This window comes from Zeus faber (assembly GCF_960531495.2).
Source record: "Zeus faber genome assembly, chromosome: 20".
In the NCBI taxonomy this organism is placed as follows: domain Eukaryota; kingdom Metazoa; phylum Chordata; class Actinopteri; order Zeiformes; family Zeidae; genus Zeus; species Zeus faber.
In genome coordinates this window covers 28,285,792-28,307,516 of record NC_137207.1, presented here as the reverse complement: position 1 = coordinate 28,307,516, position 21,725 = coordinate 28,285,792, and the positions used below count along the sequence as shown (strand labels likewise).

At 43.1% G+C, this 21,725-nt stretch overlaps 4 protein-coding genes across 5 annotated transcripts; 3 read left to right on the top strand and 1 right to left on the bottom strand.

Annotated features, from left to right (window-relative positions):
- Positions 1-297: 297 nt before the first annotated feature.
- On the top strand, positions 298-3,306 carry LOC307245702 (serine protease 27; the record flags this gene model as incomplete). The annotated part of the gene is made up of 6 exons (XM_080021350.1): positions 298-340; positions 880-992; positions 1,491-1,570; positions 2,101-2,372; positions 2,443-2,615; positions 3,011-3,306. The coding sequence occupies 6 exons, from the start codon at positions 298-300 to the stop codon at positions 3,251-3,253; spliced, it is 924 nt and encodes a 307-aa protein (XP_079877476.1). The 3' UTR covers positions 3,254-3,306.
- Positions 3,307-3,343: 37 nt separating this feature from the next.
- On the bottom strand, positions 3,344-11,806 carry mapk7 (mitogen-activated protein kinase 7). 2 transcript variants are annotated; one of them, XM_080021758.1, is made up of 7 exons: positions 11,713-11,806; positions 10,445-10,688; positions 9,812-9,977; positions 7,404-8,860; positions 5,518-6,338; positions 4,813-4,946; positions 3,344-3,793 (listed from the first exon to the last, which is right to left on the bottom strand). In XM_080021758.1, the coding sequence occupies exons 2-7, from the start codon at positions 10,683-10,685 to the stop codon at positions 3,646-3,648; spliced, it is 2,967 nt and encodes a 988-aa protein (XP_079877884.1). In that variant the 5' UTR covers positions 10,686-10,688; positions 11,713-11,806; the 3' UTR covers positions 3,344-3,645. The 2 variants fall into 2 exon arrangements, with proteins under 2 accessions (XP_079877884.1, XP_079877885.1); XM_080021759.1 differs by having other exon boundaries at positions 10,445-10,763; positions 11,713-11,801.
- Positions 11,807-17,351: 5,545 nt separating this feature from the next.
- vkorc1 (vitamin K epoxide reductase complex, subunit 1) lies at positions 17,352-19,906 on the top strand. The gene is made up of 3 exons (XM_080021032.1): positions 17,352-17,615; positions 18,346-18,455; positions 19,225-19,906. Exons 1-3 carry the CDS (start codon positions 17,434-17,436, stop codon positions 19,434-19,436), a joined length of 504 nt encoding a protein of 167 aa, XP_079877158.1. The 5' UTR covers positions 17,352-17,433; the 3' UTR covers positions 19,437-19,906.
- Positions 19,907-20,657: 751 nt separating this feature from the next.
- LOC307245701 (myeloid-associated differentiation marker-like protein 2) lies at positions 20,658-21,563 on the top strand (the record flags this gene model as incomplete). The annotated part of the gene is made up of 1 exon (XM_080021349.1): positions 20,658-21,563. The coding sequence occupies one exon, from the start codon at positions 20,658-20,660 to the stop codon at positions 21,561-21,563; it is 906 nt and encodes a 301-aa protein (XP_079877475.1).
- Between the last annotated feature and the right edge of the window lie 162 nt (positions 21,564-21,725).

Below are 21,725 nucleotides of genomic sequence, written 5' to 3'. Positions count from 1 at the left end.
TACTGTGAAAAATTAGAAATAGCAAAACCTTATAAAAAAGAACCTCGTTGACTTCTACGGCAGAGCCCTGCTTCCGGTTCCTTGTGTTCGGTCCCGGAAGCACCTGTCGGTCAGGTGGGCGATGTCTCCTCTCTGATTGGTTGGAGCTTGATTGTCCTGCAGTGAACAGGTGTGTCAGCGGAACCACAACCTGCTGGAAGCGGAGCGGCGAGCCCCGGTCCAAGGAAACCGCGCTCGGTCCGCGACGGCCCGGCAGGTGCATCGTGGGAGCTCGTGGAACCTTCTCCAGGTTCGACCATGAGTTCGGGACCGAACCTCCTGCTCTTCTGCTGTTTAACCGGTGAGTGGAACCACTGTACACAATCAATTCATGTTGCAAAAAAGTGGTTTTATTTGGTTTTGATAGCTGAGATGCCACGCCATTTATTAACCTTTAATACTATTTTTAAAAAGAGTAAAAAAGTAGTATTTGGGCGGAATAAACCCATTTTTTCTTGTTGCGATAGATATATGTGCAGATTTTATTTTAAAGTAACTGTTAGAAACACGGAGTAAAAAGTACAGTATTTGCTGAAATGCAATATTAAAACTTTCTAAACTTTGAATTCACAAAAAAAAGCATTTCCGTTTGTGTATATGAAACTACCTGAAAGATGCAGCTGGTGCCACTGAATCCATCAGTCGTTCGTGCTATGATCAGCTCCATCTGTATGTAACCACTATGCATCATGGATGTGACGGTTAAATCCATCACATGAGACAAACTGTTGAAAGATTGGTTGTTTATTTTTGAGAGAGACATTCACCTTGTTGCAAGTGATTTGTGTTTGACTCCATCACTGCTGACGTGGTTGGATGGCTGTTACTGATGTCCTGCAGGGTCCTGGTTCGCTGAGGCCCAGGACTGTGGTCGCCCCCGCGTCCAGGAGGACCGCATCGTGGGGGGGATGGACTCCTCAGAGGGGGCGTGGCCCTGGCAGGTGGACATCCAGGTACACAACACCCCCCACACGCACGTTTGTTTCTTAATGTTACACAATCTAAGCCCTGGGGCTGTGAACATGGGTAAAAGATTGTTTAAATATTCCTTCTGGGGGAAAAAAAATAAATACTTGCAATATATCATCTACTACAATTTGACCAATGTTCGGGCTGTCCGCTGCAGAGGGTTGGGCACTGTTCTCCCGGTTAATGACAATTGGGCCCCTCCACTCTTCCTTTTGTGAGGTTTCAGAACAAAACACCTAATTAAGCGAACCTCCGCACCCCACAACACCCGGTGCTCCGCCCGGAACGGAGCCTCTTCATGAGGTGACGGAGGACGGAGCCTGTTCTAGAACACTGCGTCTGTTGGTGTTTTTAACCTTTATTCTTTAATGAGAAATTATTGCAATTTTCCCAAATCGTTTGGCCCTGGATGCAGAGATGAGTAATTCTCATTTGCTTTTCACTTATTTTCCCCCAAACAAGTTTATTATTCTGTCCCCCAGATGGAGAGTGGCGGCCATGTTTGTGGAGGCTCCATCATCTCAGAGTCCTGGATCCTGTCGGCAGCGCACTGCTTCCCCAAGTCTGTGACAAATAGAACCTAAATTTAACAAATCTAAATCTTTAAATGTAAAAAATAGGACACTTTAAACATTGCTGCTTAAAATACAGAAACATGTAGAATCATGCCTGCTGCCATTTATACTCTTAATACTTTTTGTATCGTTGTGAATCCTGATCAAATGTTTGGATTATGTTTTGCAATGCCTCCACATTAGTGTGAACTTATATTAAAACAGTATGAATAATGTGCACACGAAATGGCCTCCATGGTTTAGTTTTCCATTTTAACACATTTAAATATTTGACAAATTCATTTTCCAGTACCACCTCAACATAAAACCCTCACCTGACCCTTGAAAACCTGTGATCTTGTTGTTTTTCCAAACTGATTTTTATGACAAATGATTTTATGAAAATAGACAGTTATAACAGACAATGAGATGAATGGATATATTATGGAAAGACAATGACACTAAAATCACATTGTAAATGTATTTTATTTTTTCCCGCTGAAGAATGAACCCTGATGACTGTTTTCATTGCTCTCAGTCGTTTCGACATCTCCTCCTACATCGTCTATGCCGGGCGTCTCCAGCTCAATGGTGTAAACCTCCACCAGACCTCCCGCCGGGTGGTGCGGGTGGAGGTGCCGCCGGGCTACATGGACCCCCACGGGGGCCGAGATGTGGCGCTGGTGGAGCTGCACCGTCCGCTGGAGTGGAGCGACCACATCGGGCCCGTCTGCCTCCCCGACACCGCGTCCCTGTTCCCTGGCGGGCTGAGTTGCGTGGTGACGGGATGGGGCAACATCCGGGACCAGGGTGAGTCTCAGGGGCAGACGGGGAGGAGTGAGACCGGGAGAGGGTTACTTACGTTTTTACTCGTCTCCAGTCCCGGTCCCGGGCGTGGGGACTCTACAGGAAGTGCGGGTTCCCATCATCTCTCAGGCTTCCTGTCAGCAGATGTACAGTCTGAACCCCCAGGACCAGGACCAGGACCGCATCCAGATCCAGTCCGACATGATTTGTGCCGGGTTCCAGGATGGAGGGAAGGATGCCTGCCAGGTACACAGTAGAATTATAATACAAAGTAGTTTCAGTGATTTGGAATAGAACTAAATGTTAACTAAAGTAGTTCAGTCCAGGTTGAACAAATCAGAGTTTGTATTTGTACTTGTAGTTTCTTTCTCATCAAGATGTCAAATCTTGTTTCGATATTATCAATACACTTCTATTTTAATACTTTTGCTACAAATCTAATATTGCTGTTTGTTTAAGTACTTTATATTACTTTTGCCTATTTTATGATGGAGGCTGCTGCAACACAATTTCCCTCTGGGGATAAGTATCCATCGACTAGAATATACATTTACCTTGTGTCCGGGGGATTCTGGGGATTAAATAAAATTATAAAGTATCCACAGAAAGATGATGATGATACTCTATCTACCGTGCCTCAGGGGGACTCTGGGGGCCCCCTGGTGTGCCAGGTGCTCAACGGCTCCTGGGTGCAGGCGGGCGTGGTAAGCTTCGGGCTGGGCTGTGCTCGCCCCGACCGCCCCGGCGTCTATGCCCGGGTCTCTGCTTTCGCCGGCTTCATCAGCGGCACGGTGCCGGGCATCCGCCTCTACGGAGGGGCCGGAGCCATGCAGGGCGGGGTCAGCCTGCTGTGCGGCCTGATGGGGGTGCTGCTGCTCTACTAGACCCTGCAGGAAGGTCTGTCATATCTTATCATGGTCCTTAGGATTTATACTAGTACCAGTTATCAAAGTTATTTCATTTACTGTTTTCACTGAAAGTACTGCTGTGGTTCCAACAGCAGAAGGTGCTGTTTCCTCATTCCTGTTCCAGCCAAGTAAATATTTACTCACCTTCAACTGGAACAGATTTTCTTTGTGCAAATATTCCATTTACTGGCCAATATTTCAACTGCTTTCAATCCTGAAATAAATATCTTAAACAGTTTATCCAGAGACAAACATTGGATTTTATTAGAGCAAAGTGCTGCAATAGAAAGTTTTTGAAAAGGAGGAGCTGCTTTGATCTGTCATGCTAGAAATTACAAAAATGATGTCTTTTGGGCGGGACCCTCGCGTCATGCGTCCGGAGTGATGGAATCAGAGAGGATCATGGGAGATCCGAGCTGCAGCTCCTGCTGCAGGGACTCCAGGTCAGCCTGGGTCATGCGGTGGACCTCCAGCCAATCAGAGAGCAGTGAGGCTGAGAGGGGGGCGGAGTCATAGCTGGAAGAAGAGTTTAGAATCTTAATAAAATAATACTACAGGTGTTTGCTTTTTATAGTAGTTCCCAGTCGTCCCAAATCTCCATTTAAAATTAAGACCTACTTTATTATAACTCGTCAAATGTAAGAATTTACAGTGTAACTCTCCTAAATAGTTGGAGTTTTCCCAGGAGCTAGGCTAGCTGATCCCCCTAACACAGCTGCCATCTCCTTTTCCACTTATGTATTGCAGATGTCACTGGCAATGTGTTTAAATATATATTAAGAAAAATTCTGGTATTTCTTAACCTTATTTTCTAATCATTAATCAGCATCAAGTTTTTTTTGTTTTTTAAATCTTATCTAGTATTGAGAAGCGCTTCAGCCGAGTGGCTGATGCTGATCCCTCCATGATGGAAAAATAAGTTGGCTTTTTTTTTTAAGGTTGTTTTCCAGCTCCTAAAGGTGAAACTGTTTGTTCAGTAAGTCGCAAAACAAATTAAAAGCGGTAGAACAAACATGAAAATGTGTAAGATGTTATGAATGTACCACTTGATATTTACACCTTCACTTTTAAGATGGATATCTGATTCGTCTCGATTTCTATGTTCATGTAATGACTGAGTTATTTACTCATTTCTAATTCCACTGTCATGTGAAATACGGCATAAAAGCAGTGTGGGGGATGGTGGCTCAGGAGGTAGAGCTGGTGGTCAAGTCATCTAAAGGTTGCTGGTTGGATCCCAGGCTCCTCCTGCTAGCATGCTGTAGTGTCCTTGAGCAAGACACTTAACCCCTCATTGCTCCTGATGGCTGCGTCCGTCGCTGTTTGAATAATTGTAAGTGGCTTTGGATAAAAGCGTCTGATCAATGTAATGTAAAGCTAACCCCCAGAAGTTCTACAGTTTGTCACTTAAATATTATACAACTTCAAATCTGTCTTTTCTTAATAAAATAGTTTTGAGTTCAAATCACATTTGTATCTTGTTTATTGTAGTGTTTTGTGGAGGGTTAGGACGGTGAACAGGCATAGCTCCTCACCTGTCCCGGAACTCTGAGTTGTGCAGCTCCGTGAAGGACTGGCTCAGGAGGTCGTCCAGGTCGAAGCCAACGCCGTATCCAGCGCCGCTTCCTTTCGGGGTCACTGAGAAGACAGGCGGCAGCACGTCCTCCACCTGGAGACAGAACTACGTCAGGGGGAGGGTACTACAAGTCCTACCACTCGTAATCACGCAGCTGTGCAATACGCCATTCTGATTAGTCAATATCTGCGTTCAGTTATTTCTGAATAATAACCCTGACGGGGCATCCACGCTTCCTGGATTCACATCACCCCGCCTACATATATGTATGACCGTATGTATATGTATGTGACAAATAATCTCTTGAACTTGAACTTGAACTTGAACATGCTAACACTTGCTGATGACGCTACGTCAATATCAAGATCCCAAACTTCCCATTGAGTTAATGTAAATGTCTATTTTAACAGTAAATAGTTTATTTGTATGTAGCAGAATATTTCACAATGTTGCTGTGACTCTCAGTGAAAACAAACTAGACGTTATAGTTCAAATCAATAGAGCATGTAATAAGCAGGACAACGTGGAGGCAGATGCTCATTATCGCTCATTATCACTCAACAACCTCCAGACAGACCAGACCACTCCGCTTCGACGGGCTGGCTGCAGGTTACCTGGAATAAAGAATGAATCATTCTGAAATGTGAGCGTCAACAGCTCAAACCTGGGACTTGGAGAGCTGCAGAGTGACTGTCTGGATGTCCGGGCAGACGCCGAACTCCAGGCCGGGCTGGGTCTGGGGGGCACACAGGGGAGGTTCAGCCAGCGGCCCGGGCTTCTCAGCGGCCACGGGCTCGGCGGGAGGGTTTGCCGTCCCATCGGCCTCTGGGGTGGCTTTGTTCAGGAAGGTCTGCAGAGGAAGCAGCTGGGCCTCCGCCTGCGACCGGAGGAAAGATGAAGCCACCGGCGGACAGAGCGCCCCGCCCCCTGGTGGAGGAGGCCGATCGGACCAGTTAAAAGCAGTCCGCCCCGGGTCATCCGCCAATGGTTTCAGCGCATTGGGTTTGACCAAACCATTGACGGCTCCCAGTAAGTCCGGACCTCCGGGCGTTTCCCTTGAGCCGGGAGGACGTTCGGCCTTGCCACGCTGCTGCTGAGGGTCCACGGCCGGTTTGCTGGTGTCATTACCCAGCATGCATTGCTGCAGGTTGCTATGACAGTCTTTAGGCTTGGCTCCTTCGCCGTTGAGCAGCTGCAGCTTGTCCCCGGAGCCATCCATCATCTTCCTCCAGCGCTCCAACAGGCTCTTGTCGTTGTCGCTCAGGATGACACCGCCCAGCGAGTCCCCGTGCTTCCCCTCTCTCCTCTCCTTCTCCTTCATCTTCCTCTCCCGCTCCTTCGCTCGCTCCTGCCTCTTCCTCCTCTTCTCTTCCCGCTCCCTCTGGCGCTCCTGGGCGGTGACAGAGCGCCGGCTCTCTGAGGACATTGAGGAGGAGAGCGATGGAGCGCTGCCGGAATCAGAGCCGAGGACGGAGGAAGCTCCATCTGCAGCCAGAAAACACTGGTTACACACACACACACACAGTAGTGGAATGCAAAAGTTTTGACTTTATCAATTACTCGTCAGTTCTTCAACGTCAGGCGAATGTGATTCCAGGGTTTTGCTATTTATTTGTGAACACCTCATCAATCTAAAGCATCAGAACCAAGACACTTCACTTCCAGCAACAAGGAGACGGAAACAAACCTAATTCCACTGAAACATCACAACATGGAAGAGTTGAAGTGAAGCCAAGAGGTGTTTTGGCACCAAACAGTTCTGGGGACTTGGGAGGGGAACTGGGGAGGTCCCCTGAGACCTTTATACCTTCGAGGGCATTTTTCTGGCTTTCATGCAGCACTGAGACTCTGAAGTGACATCATCCAACGGGGTAAGTTCCAGGTTGTATTTACTCCATAACTTTCACTAACTTCACCTCACCATTCCACCAAGATCTGTTTCCGAACAAATTTTAGGCGAGAAATAAGCAATCCAGTTGCTGGATCTTCACTCATAGTAGATCTTCAAGACGTAATATAAAAGTTTGTTCAGACTTTTGTAATTTGAGATTAAATTCAAGAGTTCAGACAGGCTGGTGTTCCAGCAAGACGACAAACTGAAACCTCCAAAGCAACCGCGAAGAACCGCCAGGAAAGATGAGAGGTGGTGCTTGAACAGCCATGACAGTCCCCAGTCTTTTTCCAAACTAGAAGAATTCTGCCAAGAACGGCGAAAATACCCAAATAATTGAAAGACTAAGCTGATACAGGAAGTGTTTGTAACTCCTTTTTTGGAAATGTTAAGAGCTTCAAAGAACCAACTGACAGATTTCCCAGACTTTAGCACAGCACCTCATTATTATTTTGAAAGAAATAATCTTGCTTAACTTGGCATCAGTTTTAACATGTGGTTTACAGGTTCACTTACGTATTCATTGTGCCATGAAGTTTGATCTGGGCCAACCTACTGCATTCCACTGGATCCGTCCAACTGGTTCTAGACCCGTATGGCATCACTCCAGAAACTTATTTAATGCATTTGGTTTCTATTATTTCTACGTGTCATCTTACCGGCTCTGCCTTTGTTCCTCAGCGCTGATTTAAGCAACGCCGCCTTCAGAGCAGCTTTGGTGTCTTCAGAAATGGCTCCTTCCTTCCTGGTTGCCTCCCCTGCGGTGGCCGGCGTCCTAGAGGCTTTAGACAGGGACTGAGAAAGGGACAAGGACAGGGACTGGACCTGGGCCTGGGACAGAGAGAGGCCTGGGCGGCCCTGCGGGGGGTCCGCCGGCACCGGCAGTTGAGTCCGGGTCACCGGCCGACCTGCCCGGGAGGGGGGCGGACCCCGGCTAGCCGTCACCTCCCCGGCTTTAGAGAAGTCTGTCATGGCGCCTGACGTGGCATCCTGCCCTGAATAGGGAGTCGTCAGGTCTATGGTCTCTGTGTGACCGGTGTCGGAGCTGGCACTGGGCATATCCACATCCAGCGGCGAGCTGTCGGATTTAGTGAGGGGGTGCAGGTCGTGGCGAGAGGGAGAGACTGCCGAAGGCTGTTTGCTGAATGCCGTCAAGTGGTTGGTAAACGTCAGCCCGCCATCGGTCGCCGCCTGGCTCAGGGCCTCCACTTGGTGCCGTTCGGACTGGACATCTGACGCCGGCCGAGTGGGCATGGTACCGGGGGCCCCCGCGCCTCCTGGTTCCCCCCTGTTGACGTGGGGCAGAGGCTTGAAGCGCAGCCGCTGGCAGCCGCCCTGCCGCTTGCTGTGGAAGTCCTGGATCTCCATCAGGATGGCCTCCTTGATCTGTTCAAGGTTCATGGGCTGCTTGTCGAACTCAAAGTCGAAAGCCGGTACACAGATGGGCTCGTCGTCTCGGTCGTGGTACTTGGCGAGGTACGGGTGCTCCAGCGCCTGAGTCACGCTGATCCTTTCCCGCGGATCAAAGCACAACATCGCCGCCAGCAGGTCCAAGGCGTCAGCGTCAGCCTGCGGATACAGCCTGCTCAGGGGGATGGGGGCTCGCGACGGCAGGTTCTGGACGTAGGAGCGCACCCGGTCGGCCCCGATGGCGCTTATTAGCCCCTGCGGCGGCGTGCCGAGCACAGACAGGATCAGCTGCAGCTGGTGCACAAAGTGTTTGCCCGGGAAGAGCTGCTTGCGGCCGAGCATCTCGGCGAAGATGCAGCCGACGGACCAGAGATCGATAGCCAGGCTGTAGTGGTGCAGCGACAGCATGAGCTCCGGGGCGCGGTACCAGCGCGTCGCCACGTACTCCGTCATGAACGGGTGCGACTCCTCGGGGTGCGAGCTGAGCCCCCGCGCCATGCCAAAGTCCCCTATCTTCAGCTCGCAATTCTCATTGACCAGCAGGTTGGATGGCTTGAGGTCGCGGTGGATGACGTTGGCAGAGTGCACGTACTTGAGGCCGCGGAGCAGCTGGTACAGGAAGTAGCGTGTGTGCTCGGGGGTGAGCGGCTGGCAGGAGTGGATGATCTGGTGGAGGTCGCTCTCCATCAGGTCCAGAACCACATAGCTGGATTGGGAACAGGGGGGGGAGTCAGACAGAAAGGCCATTCGCTCAGAATCTGGCCTCCAGTGTTTCCCTGTTTTACTCTAATCTGTGTTTGACACCCCAAAATTCAGCAGAAGCTATACAGAACTACAGCAAGTAAACTGAAATACGTCACTGTGCAGTACTGGCTGAGTGTGTGTGTGTGTGTGTGTGTGTGTGTGTGTGTGAGATAATTGTTTATCGGCATTTCGTCCCTTAAAATGGGTAACAAAATCCATATAGGGGACGGTAGCTCAGGAGGTAGAGCTGGTCGTCTTGTAATCTAAAGGTTGCTGGTTGGATCCCAGGCTCCTCCTGCTAGCATGCTGTAGTGTCCTTGAGCAAGACACTTAACCCCTCATTGCTCCTGATGGCTGCGTCCGGTGTTTGAATAATTGTAAGTCGCTTTGGATAAAAGCGTCTGATAAATGACTAAATGTAAATGTAAATGTAAATATCAGTCCGCCCGAGTGCACATAGATTACATCATAAAATCTAGTTCTAGAGCTTTGGAAGTGGAATCAGAACGCAGGATGTTTCTACGACTCAACGTTTTGTTTGTATCACGGCTTAAGTATGAGTAATTTAGAGCCAATCAAGAGTTAAAATCAGATGGAAAATGTATATTATATACCTCCATTCTACCACCAGATATTCTACCTCCATCTGTTCTACCTCTGCTCTACCTCCACCAACTCCACTCTAATTTTCTATCTACACCTCATCTACTCTACCTTCATCTACCCTTCCATTATTATACATCCCTCTTCTCCACTCCACCTCTGTGTAAGGAATGGTTGAGGGAATCCATAATTTTCACCAATATCTTGACAGAAATATACAATATGGTTCAAATGTTTAACTCCGCTGTCATGTGATGTTTGTTTTTCCACAAGCGTCAGTATAATTATGCGATGATGGGCGTGCACGTACACAGACTTGAAGGCGGAGTGCGGCAGGTTGGGCTGCAGGATGTCCTTGATGGCGATGATGTTGTCGTGTTTGAAGTGTTTCAGGATCTTCAGCTCCCGCAGTGTGCGCTTGGCGTTGGTCTGCACCTCGAAGGCGTTGGAGATCTTCTTTATCGCCACCTGCTGGCCTGCGAATGTAGACACAGCAAAATGACAACTATAGCAAACCGAAGGTCATTGTGTTTGGATCAGGATGTGGTCGTGACTTTCTACACTAATGGTATTTTGTCCATTTAATCTTTAGAAATAAGAGTGTACACTAAAGTGAAAATCAGAGGGTTTTTATTTTTTTTTTTAATTTGTCCAACTGAGATTCGGTAATCTCCCGTAAATACATGCAATTTTTTCATTATCTTGAGCTATTATTTTTCCATTTATTCATTAACATTTTTTCCAGATCATCTTACCTAGCTTTGATGAGATATGACTTAATCGCTGGGAGGAATGAGATAAAGACATAACATTCATCCAATATGTTTATCACTCAGATTCTTGACGTTTTAAGGTACCTGCATCACTGAAAAAAGCAACTTTTTTTGCCTTTTATTATATCTTTCCTTGTTTTCTCCATTTCCATCCCTTCCTTCCCCCCTACCGTTGTCTCGTCTGCGGGCAGACGACACCACGCCGTAGGCCCCGGTGCCAATGGTCTCGATCACCTCGTACTCCTCTCCCACCTCAAAGGTGACATCCAGGGAGTGGGCCTTCAGCAGCGCCAGGTTCCTGGCCGCCGTGCTGCCGTTCTCCTCGCGGCTCTTAGCGACCGCGAGGTCGTCCGCCGCCAGGACGTCAGGACACTTGGCCGGCTTCCCGGCCCCCGGGTCCTGGGACGCCATGGTCTTGGATGGAGGGAGGAGGAGGTAAAAGATAGATAAGACTCTAATCCCTGTAGGGAAATACGGCAGCAAAAACAGCTGTGGAGAAAGATCCAGATCAAAATGAGATAAGAAACAACACCTATGTAGAGTTAACTAATAGCAAGCACAGTACAGTCAGCAGCGTACAGAGTACATACATACACTAATATACTTTATTTGTCGGAAGATATCATCTCGTTCATTTGTTTATTCGGCCAAGAACATTTCCATATCCAAGGCATTTGTCGTGGTAAGGACTGGTGCAAAGCTGTACAGTCAACTCGCATTGAAGTCTGGACAAAAGGAAAATAAGCAAATATAGAAAAAAAAAAACCTGCCAAATAAAAAATATAGCTATATAAAAAGACATACAAAAAAACAAGACAGTCTATAGCCAAATAGAAAACTAAGCTGCAGATAAGTTAAATGGTTACAAATAAAAAAGTGACATAAAATGAACGGTTGTAAATAAACTCAAACGTCTTCTTACTCATGTAAATATGTATATTACATGTTGCTGAACTCCACTTTGTGAGGAAACCTTATTTTTATCTTTCAATTTAATTCGGGAGGTATACGCAGGTGTTACAGCAGCACAAGTAGACAGTGAAATCTAAATAAAATGTAGATAAAATATGTCCACATGTAAATAGAAGCTAGCCCCATGCTAACTAGTGAGCTAACCATTGTGTGCAGGTGGTGGGACGCTGCCTCGTCTGTCTGCTTCTTGTTATCCCTGTCCTCTGTAAAGCACTTTGGGGCTTCCTGTTTTTTAATTGTGAATACATCTATCAATAAACTGTATATGGATTTCTTTGACAAACCACGGAGCACAGAGCCTTTATCTCCATGCGATTTAATCCTGTTTCTGGTGGTAAACCTCCAGGGGCGGAGGCTGCTCACCTGAACATCTGCTTCCCAGGAGGAACGACGCTGAAATAAAACCTTGATCCGTAAAACACACCACTCGCATCTGGTGATCAATAAACAGCTCTATTTTACTCACCTTATTGATCCACCAGGTTCTCTAATTAGAGGGTCTAATTATTTTGAACCCACCACAGGCATGGCGAGTGTTTGCTGCGGCTGTTACTTCCTCGTATCGTTCCGTGTTTCTGTTTGACTGACAGCACTGCAGCCAATCAACGGGGCCCGCCCGCCGGAGACCGCCAAATCAGAGAGAGGGTGGCATGAGTGGGCGGGGCTTTTTGTACGGCCGCTGGGAGGCGCTGACGTCATTTATCAGCGGAATTACTGATCCCGTCCCTTTATTTACAGTTAGTTTCCTTTCTAGTATTTATTATTTAACTTAACTGTTTGATTGATGTATTTATGTTTAATTCATTGTAACATCAGCATATGGTTCTCAAGCCCATGTCCTGTGTTTATTGCTGTAAATGAAACATCCATCCATTTATCAATCTTTTATAATTAGATTCATAGTAGTAGCAGTAATAACATATTAATAGAAGTAATATTTTATTATTAATAATAATAATAATAATAATAATAATAATAGTAATTATATTATTATATTAATAGTAGTAGTAATATTGTATAAATAGTAGTAGTAGTTTTATCATATGAAGAATAATAGTAGTAGTGGTAGTAATTTTATATTAATAGTAGTAGGAGTAGGTTTATTATTATATTAATCGTAGTAGTAGTACAATTATATTAGTAGTTTTATTATTATATAAGTAGTAGTAATATTATATAAATAGTAGTAGTAGTAGTAGTAGTAGTAGTAATATTATATTAATAGTATTAGTAATAATATTATATTAATAGTACTAGTTTTATGATTATATTAATAACAGTAGTTTTATTATATTAATAGTAGTTGTATAATTATATTAATAACAGTAGTCGTAGTTTTGTTATGTTAATTATACTAGTAGTTTTGTCATGTATATTATAGTAGTTTTATTATATTAATAGTAGTAGTAATATGTTAATTATTGGAGTAGTAGTTTTATTATTATATCAATAGTAGTAGTAGTATTATTATATTAATAGTAGTAGAAGTAGTATGTTAATTATAGTAGTAGTTTTTTATTATATTAATGGTTGTAGTAGTATTATCTTATTACTGTATATTAGTAGTAGTCGTAGTATGTTAATTATAGTAGTAGTCGTAGTTTTATTGTATTTATAGTGGTAGTAGTTTTGTCATTATATTAATAGTGGTGGTAGTTTAATTATTATATTAATAGTAGTAGTTTTATTATTATATTAGTAGTAGTAGTATGTTAATTATAGTAGTAGTAGTAGTAGTATTACGTTAATTGTAGTAGTAGTAGTTTTATATTAATTGTAGTAGTTTTATTGTTGTATTAATAGTAGTAGTAATAGTATTATGTTAATTATAGTAGTAGTTGTATTATATTAATAGTGGTAGTAGTTTTATTATTATATTAGTAGTAGTAGTATTATGTTCATTATAGTAGTAGAAGTAGTAGTTGTGTTATTATATTAGTAGTAGTAGTAGTTGTGTTATTATATTAGTAGTAGTAGTAGCTGTGTTATTATATTAACAGCAGTAGTGGTTTTGTTATTATATTAGTAGTAGTAGTAGCTGTGTTATTATATTAACAGCAGTAGTGGTTTTGTTATTATAGTAGTAGTAGTAGTAGCTGTGTTATTATATTAGCAGCAGTAGTGGTTTTGTTATTATAGTAGTAGTAGTAGTAGCTGTGTTATTATATTAACAGCAGTAGTGGTTGTGTTATTATATTAGTAGTAGTAGTAGCTGTGTTATTATAGTAGTAGTAGTAGTAGCTGTGTTATTATATTAGCAGCAGTAGTGGTTGTGTTATTATAGTAGTAGTAGTAGTAGCTGTGTTATTATATTAGCAGCAGTAGTGGTTGTGTTATTATATTAGCAGCAGTAGTGGTTGTGTTATTATAGTAGTAGTAGTAGTAGCTGTGTTATTATATTAGTAGTAGTAGTGGTTGTGTTATTATAGTAGTAGTAGTAGTAGCTGTGTTATTATATTAGCAGCAGTAGTGGTTGTGTTATTATAGTAGTAGTAGTAGTAGCTGTGTTATTATATTAACAGCAGTAGTGGTTTTGTTATTATAGTAGTAGTAGTAGTAGCTGTGTTATTATATTTACAGCAGTAGTGGTTGTGTTATTATATTAGTAGTAGTAGTAGCTGTGTTATCATATTAACAGCAGTAGTGGTTGTGTTATTATAGTAGTAGTAGTAGTAGCTGTGTTATTATATTAGCAGCAGTAGTGGTTGTGTTATTATAGTAGTAGTAGTAGTAGCTGTGTTATTATATTAGCAGCAGTAGTGGTTGTGTTATTATAGTAGTAGTAGTAGTAGCTGTGTTATTATATTAGCAGCAGTAGTGGTTGTGTTATTATAGTAGTAGTAGTAGTAGCTGTGTTATTATATTAGCAGCAGTAGTGGTTGTGTTATTATAGTAGTAGTAGTAGTAGCTGTGTTATTATATTTACAGCAGTAGTGGTTGTGTTATTATATTAGTAGTAGTAGTGGTTGTGTTATTATAGTAGTAGTAGTAGTGGTTTTGTTATTATATTAGTAGTAGTAGTGGTTGTGTTATTATAGTAGTAGTAGTAGTAGCTGTGTTATTATAGTAGTAGTAGTAGTAGTTGTGTTATTATATTAGTAGTAGTAGTAGCTGTGTTATTATATTAGTAGTAGTAGTGGTTGTGTTATTATAGTAGTAGTAGTAGTAGCTGTGTTATTATATTAGCAGCAGTAGTGGTTTTGTTATTATAGTAGTAGTAGTAGTAGTAGCTGTGTTATTATATTAACAGCAGTAGTGGTTGTGTTATTATATTAGTAGTAGTAGTAGCTGTGTTATTATAGTAGTAGTAGTAGTAGCTGTGTTATTATATTAGCAGCAGTAGTGGTTGTGTTATTATAGTAGTAGTAGTAGTAGCTGTGTTATTATATTAGCAGCAGTAGTGGTTGTGTTATTATAGTAGTAGTAGTAGTAGCTGTGTTATTATATTAGCAGCAGTAGTGGTTGTGTTATTATAGTAGTAGTAGTAGTAGCTGTGTTATTATATTAGCAGCAGTAGTGGTTGTGTTATTATATTAGTAGTAGTAGTAGCTGTGTTATTATATTAACAGCAGTAGTGGTTTTGTTATTATAGTAGTAGTAGTAGTAGCTGTGTTATTATATTTACAGCAGTAGTAGTTGTGTTATTATATTAGTAGTAGTAGTAGCTGTGTTATCATATTAACAGCAGTAGTGGTTGTGTTATTATAGTAGTAGTAGTAGTAGCTGTGTTATTATATTAGCAGCAGTAGTGGTTGTGTTATTATAGTAGTAGTAGTAGTAGCTGTGTTATTATATTAGCAGCAGTAGTGGTTGTGTTATTATAGTAGTAGTAGTAGTAGCTGTGTTATTATATTAGCAGCAGTAGTGGTTGTGTTATTATAGTAGTAGTAGTAGTAGCTGTGTTATTATATTAGCAGCAGTAGTGGTTGTGTTATTATATTAGTAGTAGTAGTAGCTGTGTTATTATATTAGCAGCAGTAGTGGTTGTGTTATTATAGTAGTAGTAGTAGTAGCTGTGTTATTATATTTACAGCAGTAGTGGTTGTGTTATTATATTAGTAGTAGTAGTGGTTGTGTTATTATAGTAGTAGTAGTAGTGGTTTTGTTATTATATTAGTAGTAGTAGTGGTTGTGTTATTATAGTAGTAGTAGTAGTAGCTGTGTTATTATAGTAGTAGTAGTTGTGTTATTATATTAGTAGTAGTAGTAGCTGTGTTATCATATTAACAGCAGTAGTAGTTGTGTTATTATAGTAGTAGTAGTAGTAGCTGTGTTATTATATTAGTAGTAGTAGTAGTTGTGTTATTATATTAGTAGTAGTAGTAGCTGTGTTATTATATTTACAGCAGTAGTGGTTTTGTTATTATATTAGTAGTAGTAGTAGTAGCTGTGTTATTATATTAGCAGCAGTAGTGGTTTTGTTATTATATTAGTAGTAGTAGTAGCTGTGTTATTATATTTACAGCAGTAGTAGTTGTGTTATTATATTAGTAGTAGTAGTAGCTGTGTTATCATATTAACAGCAGTAGTGGTTGTGTTATTATAGTAGTAGTAGTAGTAGCTGTGTTATTATATTAGCAGCAGTAGTGGTTGTGTTATTATAGTAGTAGTAGTAGTAGCTGTGTTATTATATTAGCAGCAGTAGTGGTTGTGTTATTATAGTAGTAGTAGTAGTAGCTGTGTTATTATATTTACAGCAGTAGTGGTTGTGTTATTATATTAGTAGTAGTAGTGGTTGTGTTATCATAGTAGTAGTAGTAGTAGTAGCTGTGTTATTATATTAGTAGTAGTAGTGGTTTTGTTATTATAGTAGTAGTAGTAGTGGTTGTGTTATTATATTAGTAGTAGTAGTAGCTGTGTTATTATAGTAGTAGTAGTAGTGGTTGTGTTATTATAGTAGTAGTAGTAGTAGTAGCTGTGTTATTATATTAGTAGTAGTAGTGGTTGTGTTATTATAGTAGTAGTAGTAGTAGTTGTGTTATTATAGTAGTAGTAGTAGTAGTTGTGTTATTATAGTAGTAGTAGTAGTAGTTGTGTTATTATAGTAGTAGTAGTAGTTGTGTTATTATATTAGTAGTAGTAGTAGTTGTGTTATTATAGTAGTAGTAGTAGTAGCTGTGTTATTATAGTAGTAGTAGTAGTAGTTGTGTTATTATAGTAGTAGTAGTAGTGGTTGTGTTATTATATTAGTAGTAGTAGTGGTTGTGTTATTATATTAGTAGTAGTAGTAGCTGTGTTATTATAGTAGTAGTAGTAGTAGCTGTGTTATTATAGTAGTAGTAGTAGTAGTTGTGTTATTATAGTAGTAGTAGTAGTAGCTGTGTTATTATAGTAGTAGTAGTAGTAGCTGTGTTATTATAGTAGTAGTAGTAGTAGTTGTGTTATTATAGTAGTAGTAGTAGTAGTTGTGTTATTATAGTAGTAGTAGTAGTGGTTTTGTTATTATAGTAGTAGTAGTAGTAGTAGCTGTGTTATTATATTAGTAGTAGTAGTGGTTGTGTTATTATAGTAGTAGTAGTAGTAGTTGTGTTATTATAGTAGTAGTAGTAGTAGTTGTGTTATTATAGTAGTAGTAGTAGTAGTTGTGTTATTATAGTAGTAGTAGTAGTTGTGTTATTATATTAGTAGTAGTAGTAGTTGTGTTATTATAGTAGTAGTAGTAGTAGCTGTGTTATTATAGTAGTAGTAGTAGTAGTTGTGTTATTATAGTAGTAGTAGTAGTGGTTGTGTTATTATATTAGTAGTAGTAGTGGTTGTGTTATTATATTAGTAGTAGTAGTAGCTGTGTTATTATAGTAGTAGTAGTAGTAGCTGTGTTATTATAGTAGTAGTAGTAGTAGTTGTGTTATTATAGTAGTAGTAGTAGTAGCTGTGTTATTATAGTAGTAGTAGTAGTAGCTGTGTTATTATAGTAGTAGTAGTAGTAGCTGTGTTATTATAGTAGTAGTAGTAGTAGTTGTGTTATTATAGTAGTAGTAGTACGTTAATGATAGTAGTCGTCCTAGTGGCTGGATTTCATTCACGCCCCCACGCGCATAGCGGAACAGCTGTATCGCAGCGTCCAATCAGGAACCTTACACGGAGCGTCACGGACCAATCAGAAGCCCCGCTCCGTTCCTCACCACGTCGCACGCATCTGCTCCACAAAGTTCATCTTCAGTTATTTCTCTTACTCTTGTGCTGCAACATGGCGGCGTCCGCCAGGATCCCGAGGTGGGAGCGGAAAGCGCGTGTTTCCCTGTGCGTCGTGGGGCTGCTGCTGTCCGTGTACGCGCTCCACGTGGAGCTTTCCAAGGAGAGGAACCCGGACTACAGGGCCATGTGCGACCTGGGGGAGGCCGTCAGCTGCTCCAAGGTCTTCACCTCCAGGTAGGAAGACCTCCAGGGTCTTTACCCCCAGGTAGGAACACCTCCAGGTAGGAAGACCTCCAGATAGGAAGACCTCCAGGGTCTTTACCCCCAGGTAGGAACAGCTCCAGATAGGAAGACCTCCAGGGTCTTTACCCCCAGGTAGGAACACCTCCAGGTAGGAAGACCTCCAGATAGGAAGACCTCCAGGGCCTTTACCCCCAGGTAGGAACACCTCCAGGTAGGAAGACCTCCAAGCACTTTACCCCCAGGTAGGAAGACCTCCAGGGTCTTTACCCCCAGGTAGGAAGACCCCCAGGTACAAAGACCTCCAGGGTCTTTACCGCCAGGTAGGAAGACCTCCAGGTAGGAAGACCTCCAGGTTAGGAATTTGCCACATTGCTTGAGATATAACTTGCAGTTGACGGTGGCTTGTAGAAACCCCGCTTCCTTCAAAGAAAGCAGAGCTTCAGCCACGTGGGGAAGGTTAAATCATTTGAGCCACATCAGGTCCAGCCATGAGTCCAGGTCCACCAGTTCCCACTTCAGGAGTTATTTCCGTCCTGTCGACTTCCAAAATGGCAGAGTGAAAAGCAGGAATGTACATTTCTCTTCCAGATAGTGATCCAACCATGTCATTTAGACGTCAACGGGCTGCTCCGTCCAGACTTGTACTATCTAAAGCTGACACCACCACCACCATCACACCAGGGTCCCACGCAGGGTGAACACGGTTCTTCTCTCTCCTCAGGTGGGGTCGAGGGTTCGGTTTGGTTCAGTTCTTCCTTCCCGAGGACAGTCTCCTGAACCAGCCCAACAGCATTCTGGGAATCCTGTTCTACTCCCTGCAGCTGGTCTTGGGTCAGTTTCAACACCGTGACTGCTTCTGTAAAGTGTCTTCAACCCAGTTGTTCGAATATTAGGCTTTAAAAGTAATTGAAATAGTCTGAAACCTGAATTGAAGGCAAGATTCAAGATTCAAGATTTTTATTTGTCACATACATATACATACTTTCATACATATATGCAGTGAAATGTAATGCAACGCACCCGGTGTTAGCACACTATGTCCTAGGAAAAAAATAAAAGTAAAAAAGGCGTCTCAATGTCTGATTTTATTACCTTACACTTGCCTGCAGAGAATCCTAATCCAGTTGGATTAATTCCCGTTCCACATCACTTACCTCACATTCAATATTTAGGGAGATAGGGTTGAGATGGATTGTCCAAAAATCACTCCTAAATGTTGTTGAATTTAGTCTTAAAAAGTTGTTCTTCAAGGTAAGTCCTCTGGTATTTTAGGTGGAAACCATGTAGGAGTTTGTATGAAAACTATTCCCTTTATCTATTTTATTTTATTTTATTTTATTCTATAAGTATTCAACTTACTGTATTACGTTTTAGGAATCAGTTAGTTGGTCCTAGTACAAAGAAATTTTCCTAGGACATATTGTGTGTAATCACCGGGTGGGTTGCATTACATTTCACTGCATATATGTATGAAAGTATGTATGTGTATGAAAGTATGTATACTGTATGTGTGAAAGTATGTATATGTGTGAAAGTATGTATACTGTATGTGATGAATAAACCTCTTGAATCTTGAAACCTCTGAAACGTCTCCCTCCAGGACTGACGCTCTCCAGGAGGGCGGCCATGTTCTTGGTCTTCTCCTCCTGGGTGTCGGTGGCGGGGTCCATCTACCTGGCCTCCATCCTCGGCTTTGTCCTGGGAGACTTCTGCCTCGTCTGCGTCTCCACCTACATCGTCAACTTCGCGTTGACCTTCACCAACCTGAAGCGACGCAGAGGGCTGGAAGGAGTGAAGGAGAAGTCTGGATAGGAGGCTCCTGGGGGAAAAATGGGTTTAGTGAAATCATATAAAATGAGAACCTGCTGTTTGTGACCTAACTCCAAAGATGAAACCTGATCATTTGATTCCTGATTCGAGACTTACACCATACGTCATCTTTCTGCATTTAGTTGGATTCTGCTGTTACAGATTATATTTGTGTTTATTTTTCATAATTCGTCAATACTCAAATATTTGATTGGATGCAAAGTTAGTTTGTCAGACAAAGTATTGAATAAGGAGATTGACTGTTGACACTTTGGGACTGAATGAGTTATAAGTAAGTAATTTCCCCCTGGGATTATTAAAGTATTTCTGATTCTGATTCTGATAATATATGTGAAATAACGACAGATGGAGCCAGACGCTGTTTAATAACATTTCAATTTACTCCAACGCTCTGGGGAATTTATCAATGAAATTTAAATAAAAGGGTGAAAGATCACCTACAGTGAACCATGTGAGGATGGTTTTTCTTCATAGATTTAACACAAACACCATATTTACCGTTTCTCGTCATCCCAGGCCTGTCCCGGGTCTTTTTTGGAGCACATCGAGTTTTGGGGTTTGACTCCCTGTGGCTCCGATGTTGGAGTCACTGAGGCTACACCCAATACTTAAGATCGAATTTCAAACAAGTGACCTATAGATACCGAGATAAATTTACATTTACATTTAGTCATTTATCAGACGCTTTTATCCAAAGCGACTTACAAGGGAGAATAACATTCAAGCTACATTGCGAGAGAGACATGCACATTTCAATCTTAATTTTCTGCATCACAAAGTCAGACTAGACTAATCAAGAAGGCCATCTTCAGTCAAACACAGATGACGGTAACAAAGCTTAATTTCGTCAAGTGTAAAACGCTTTCCATGGTAATTAATATGACTTGCAATATCTGGACGAGACAATTTTGAGGTATTGGTACTTTAAGACAGCGATTCATTCAAACAGAAGGAAAACTTTTCTCCGGGTTTGACTCCATGAAACCTATTTCCTCAACAGGAAGGGAGGCATCGGTCAGAGGTGACTTTCTTTAGCAGGAGCATCCGTGGGCCTCTCCCTGTATGTCAGACATGTAGGACCTCCCAGCAGACAGATCATCTCAGGAGCTTCATGCAAATCACGCAGAACGTGATAAATCCAGACCAGGTTCACTCCTCCTCCAGACTCCGGCTCCTCAAACCTGGGGCCGCTTCCTGAGAGACATGGGTTGTCAGGAGATCATCCGGGACGTGAAGGACACGCTGTCCAAGGCCGTCTTCAGCCCTTCCACGCTGCTGTCCGGCCGCGGAGGCCTCCACGCGGCACAGATCCTCCTGGGCCCGGTCACCTTTGTGCTGTCCGGCCTGCGTGGCTGGAGCAGCCACACCTACTGGAACTACGCCATGTTCACCTGGATCTTCTGCCCCATCGGGACGCTCCTCATCACCGTGATCGAGATGTTCAAGCTGGACGTCCCGCTCAACCTGTTCTGCATGGACTGGATGGACTTCTCCACCGGCTGGGCCATGTCCTCCGCCCTCATGACGCTGTCGGTCGCCATCACCTACGGGAACTTCTACCTTTGCGGCAGCTGCATCTACGCCTGGGTGGTGTTCGCACTGGCCCTGGTGTGCGGCTTGGTCTACGCCCTGGAGGTGGTGAAGGACAAGCTGCTGGACCGCAGGGAGGGGAGCTACCTCGCGGCGCTGCCCGGCTTCTGGAAGGTCCTGGAGGCCTTCGTAAGCTGCATGATCTTCACCTCGCTGAGCGGCTACCGGGACAAGCCAGCGCTGGTCCTGTGCGTGGTGGCCTACGTCATCCCATTTCCCATCATCCCCCTCATCATCGCCACCAACATCCTGAAGAAGCTGAAGAAGTGCTTGCCGTTCAACCTGGACCGCTTCGTCTTTATCTTCCTGGTGGTCTCCGTGCTGCTGTACGTCTTCGCCGCCGTCGTGTGGCCGATCTTCACCTTCCGGAACAACCCCCGCCCCAGCGAATGCCCGCCCAGCTTCTGCATCTGGGCCGTGGAGTTCATGGTGGCGTTCATGACCTATGTCAACCTCCTGCTGTTCACCGTGGATCTGCTCTTCACCCTGCTGGGGATCTGTGGCTTCAAGCGCACCTAGACAACGTGTTCCGTAGCGGGCGGAGGCGGAGCTTTCAGAGCGATGCTTCAATCTGCCCAACAACAAACATTTCTTACTTAAATAATGTCGTAGCAGTTAAGGAATAAAGTAAAGATAAATGTCTTTCACCAAATGCTTTTGTAACGCACGCCGAGTGTTTTT

Excerpts from the sequence above, each read along its gene's own strand:
- vkorc1 (XM_080021032.1), top strand. The coding sequence starts at position 17,434 with ATGGCGGCGTCCGCCAGGATCCCGAGGTGGGAGCGGAAAGCGCGTGTT. Across the intron at positions 17,616-18,345 it reads TCCAAGGTCTTCACCTCCAG|GTGGGGTCGAGGGTTCGGTT; the intron begins GTAGGAAGACCT and ends CTCTCTCCTCAG. Across the intron at positions 18,456-19,224 it reads CTCCCTGCAGCTGGTCTTGG|GACTGACGCTCTCCAGGAGG; the intron begins GTCAGTTTCAAC and ends GTCTCCCTCCAG.
- mapk7 (XM_080021758.1), bottom strand. The coding sequence starts at position 10,685 with ATGGCGTCCCAGGACCCGGGGGCCGGGAAGCCGGCCAAGTGTCCTGAC. Across the intron at positions 9,978-10,444 it reads TGCCCGCAGACGAGACAACG|GCCAGCAGGTGGCGATAAAG; the intron begins GTAGGGGGGAAG and ends CTACATTCGCAG. Across the intron at positions 4,947-5,517 it reads TGCAGCTCTCCAAGTCCCAG|GTGGAGGACGTGCTGCCGCC; the intron begins GTTTGAGCTGTT and ends TTCTGTCTCCAG.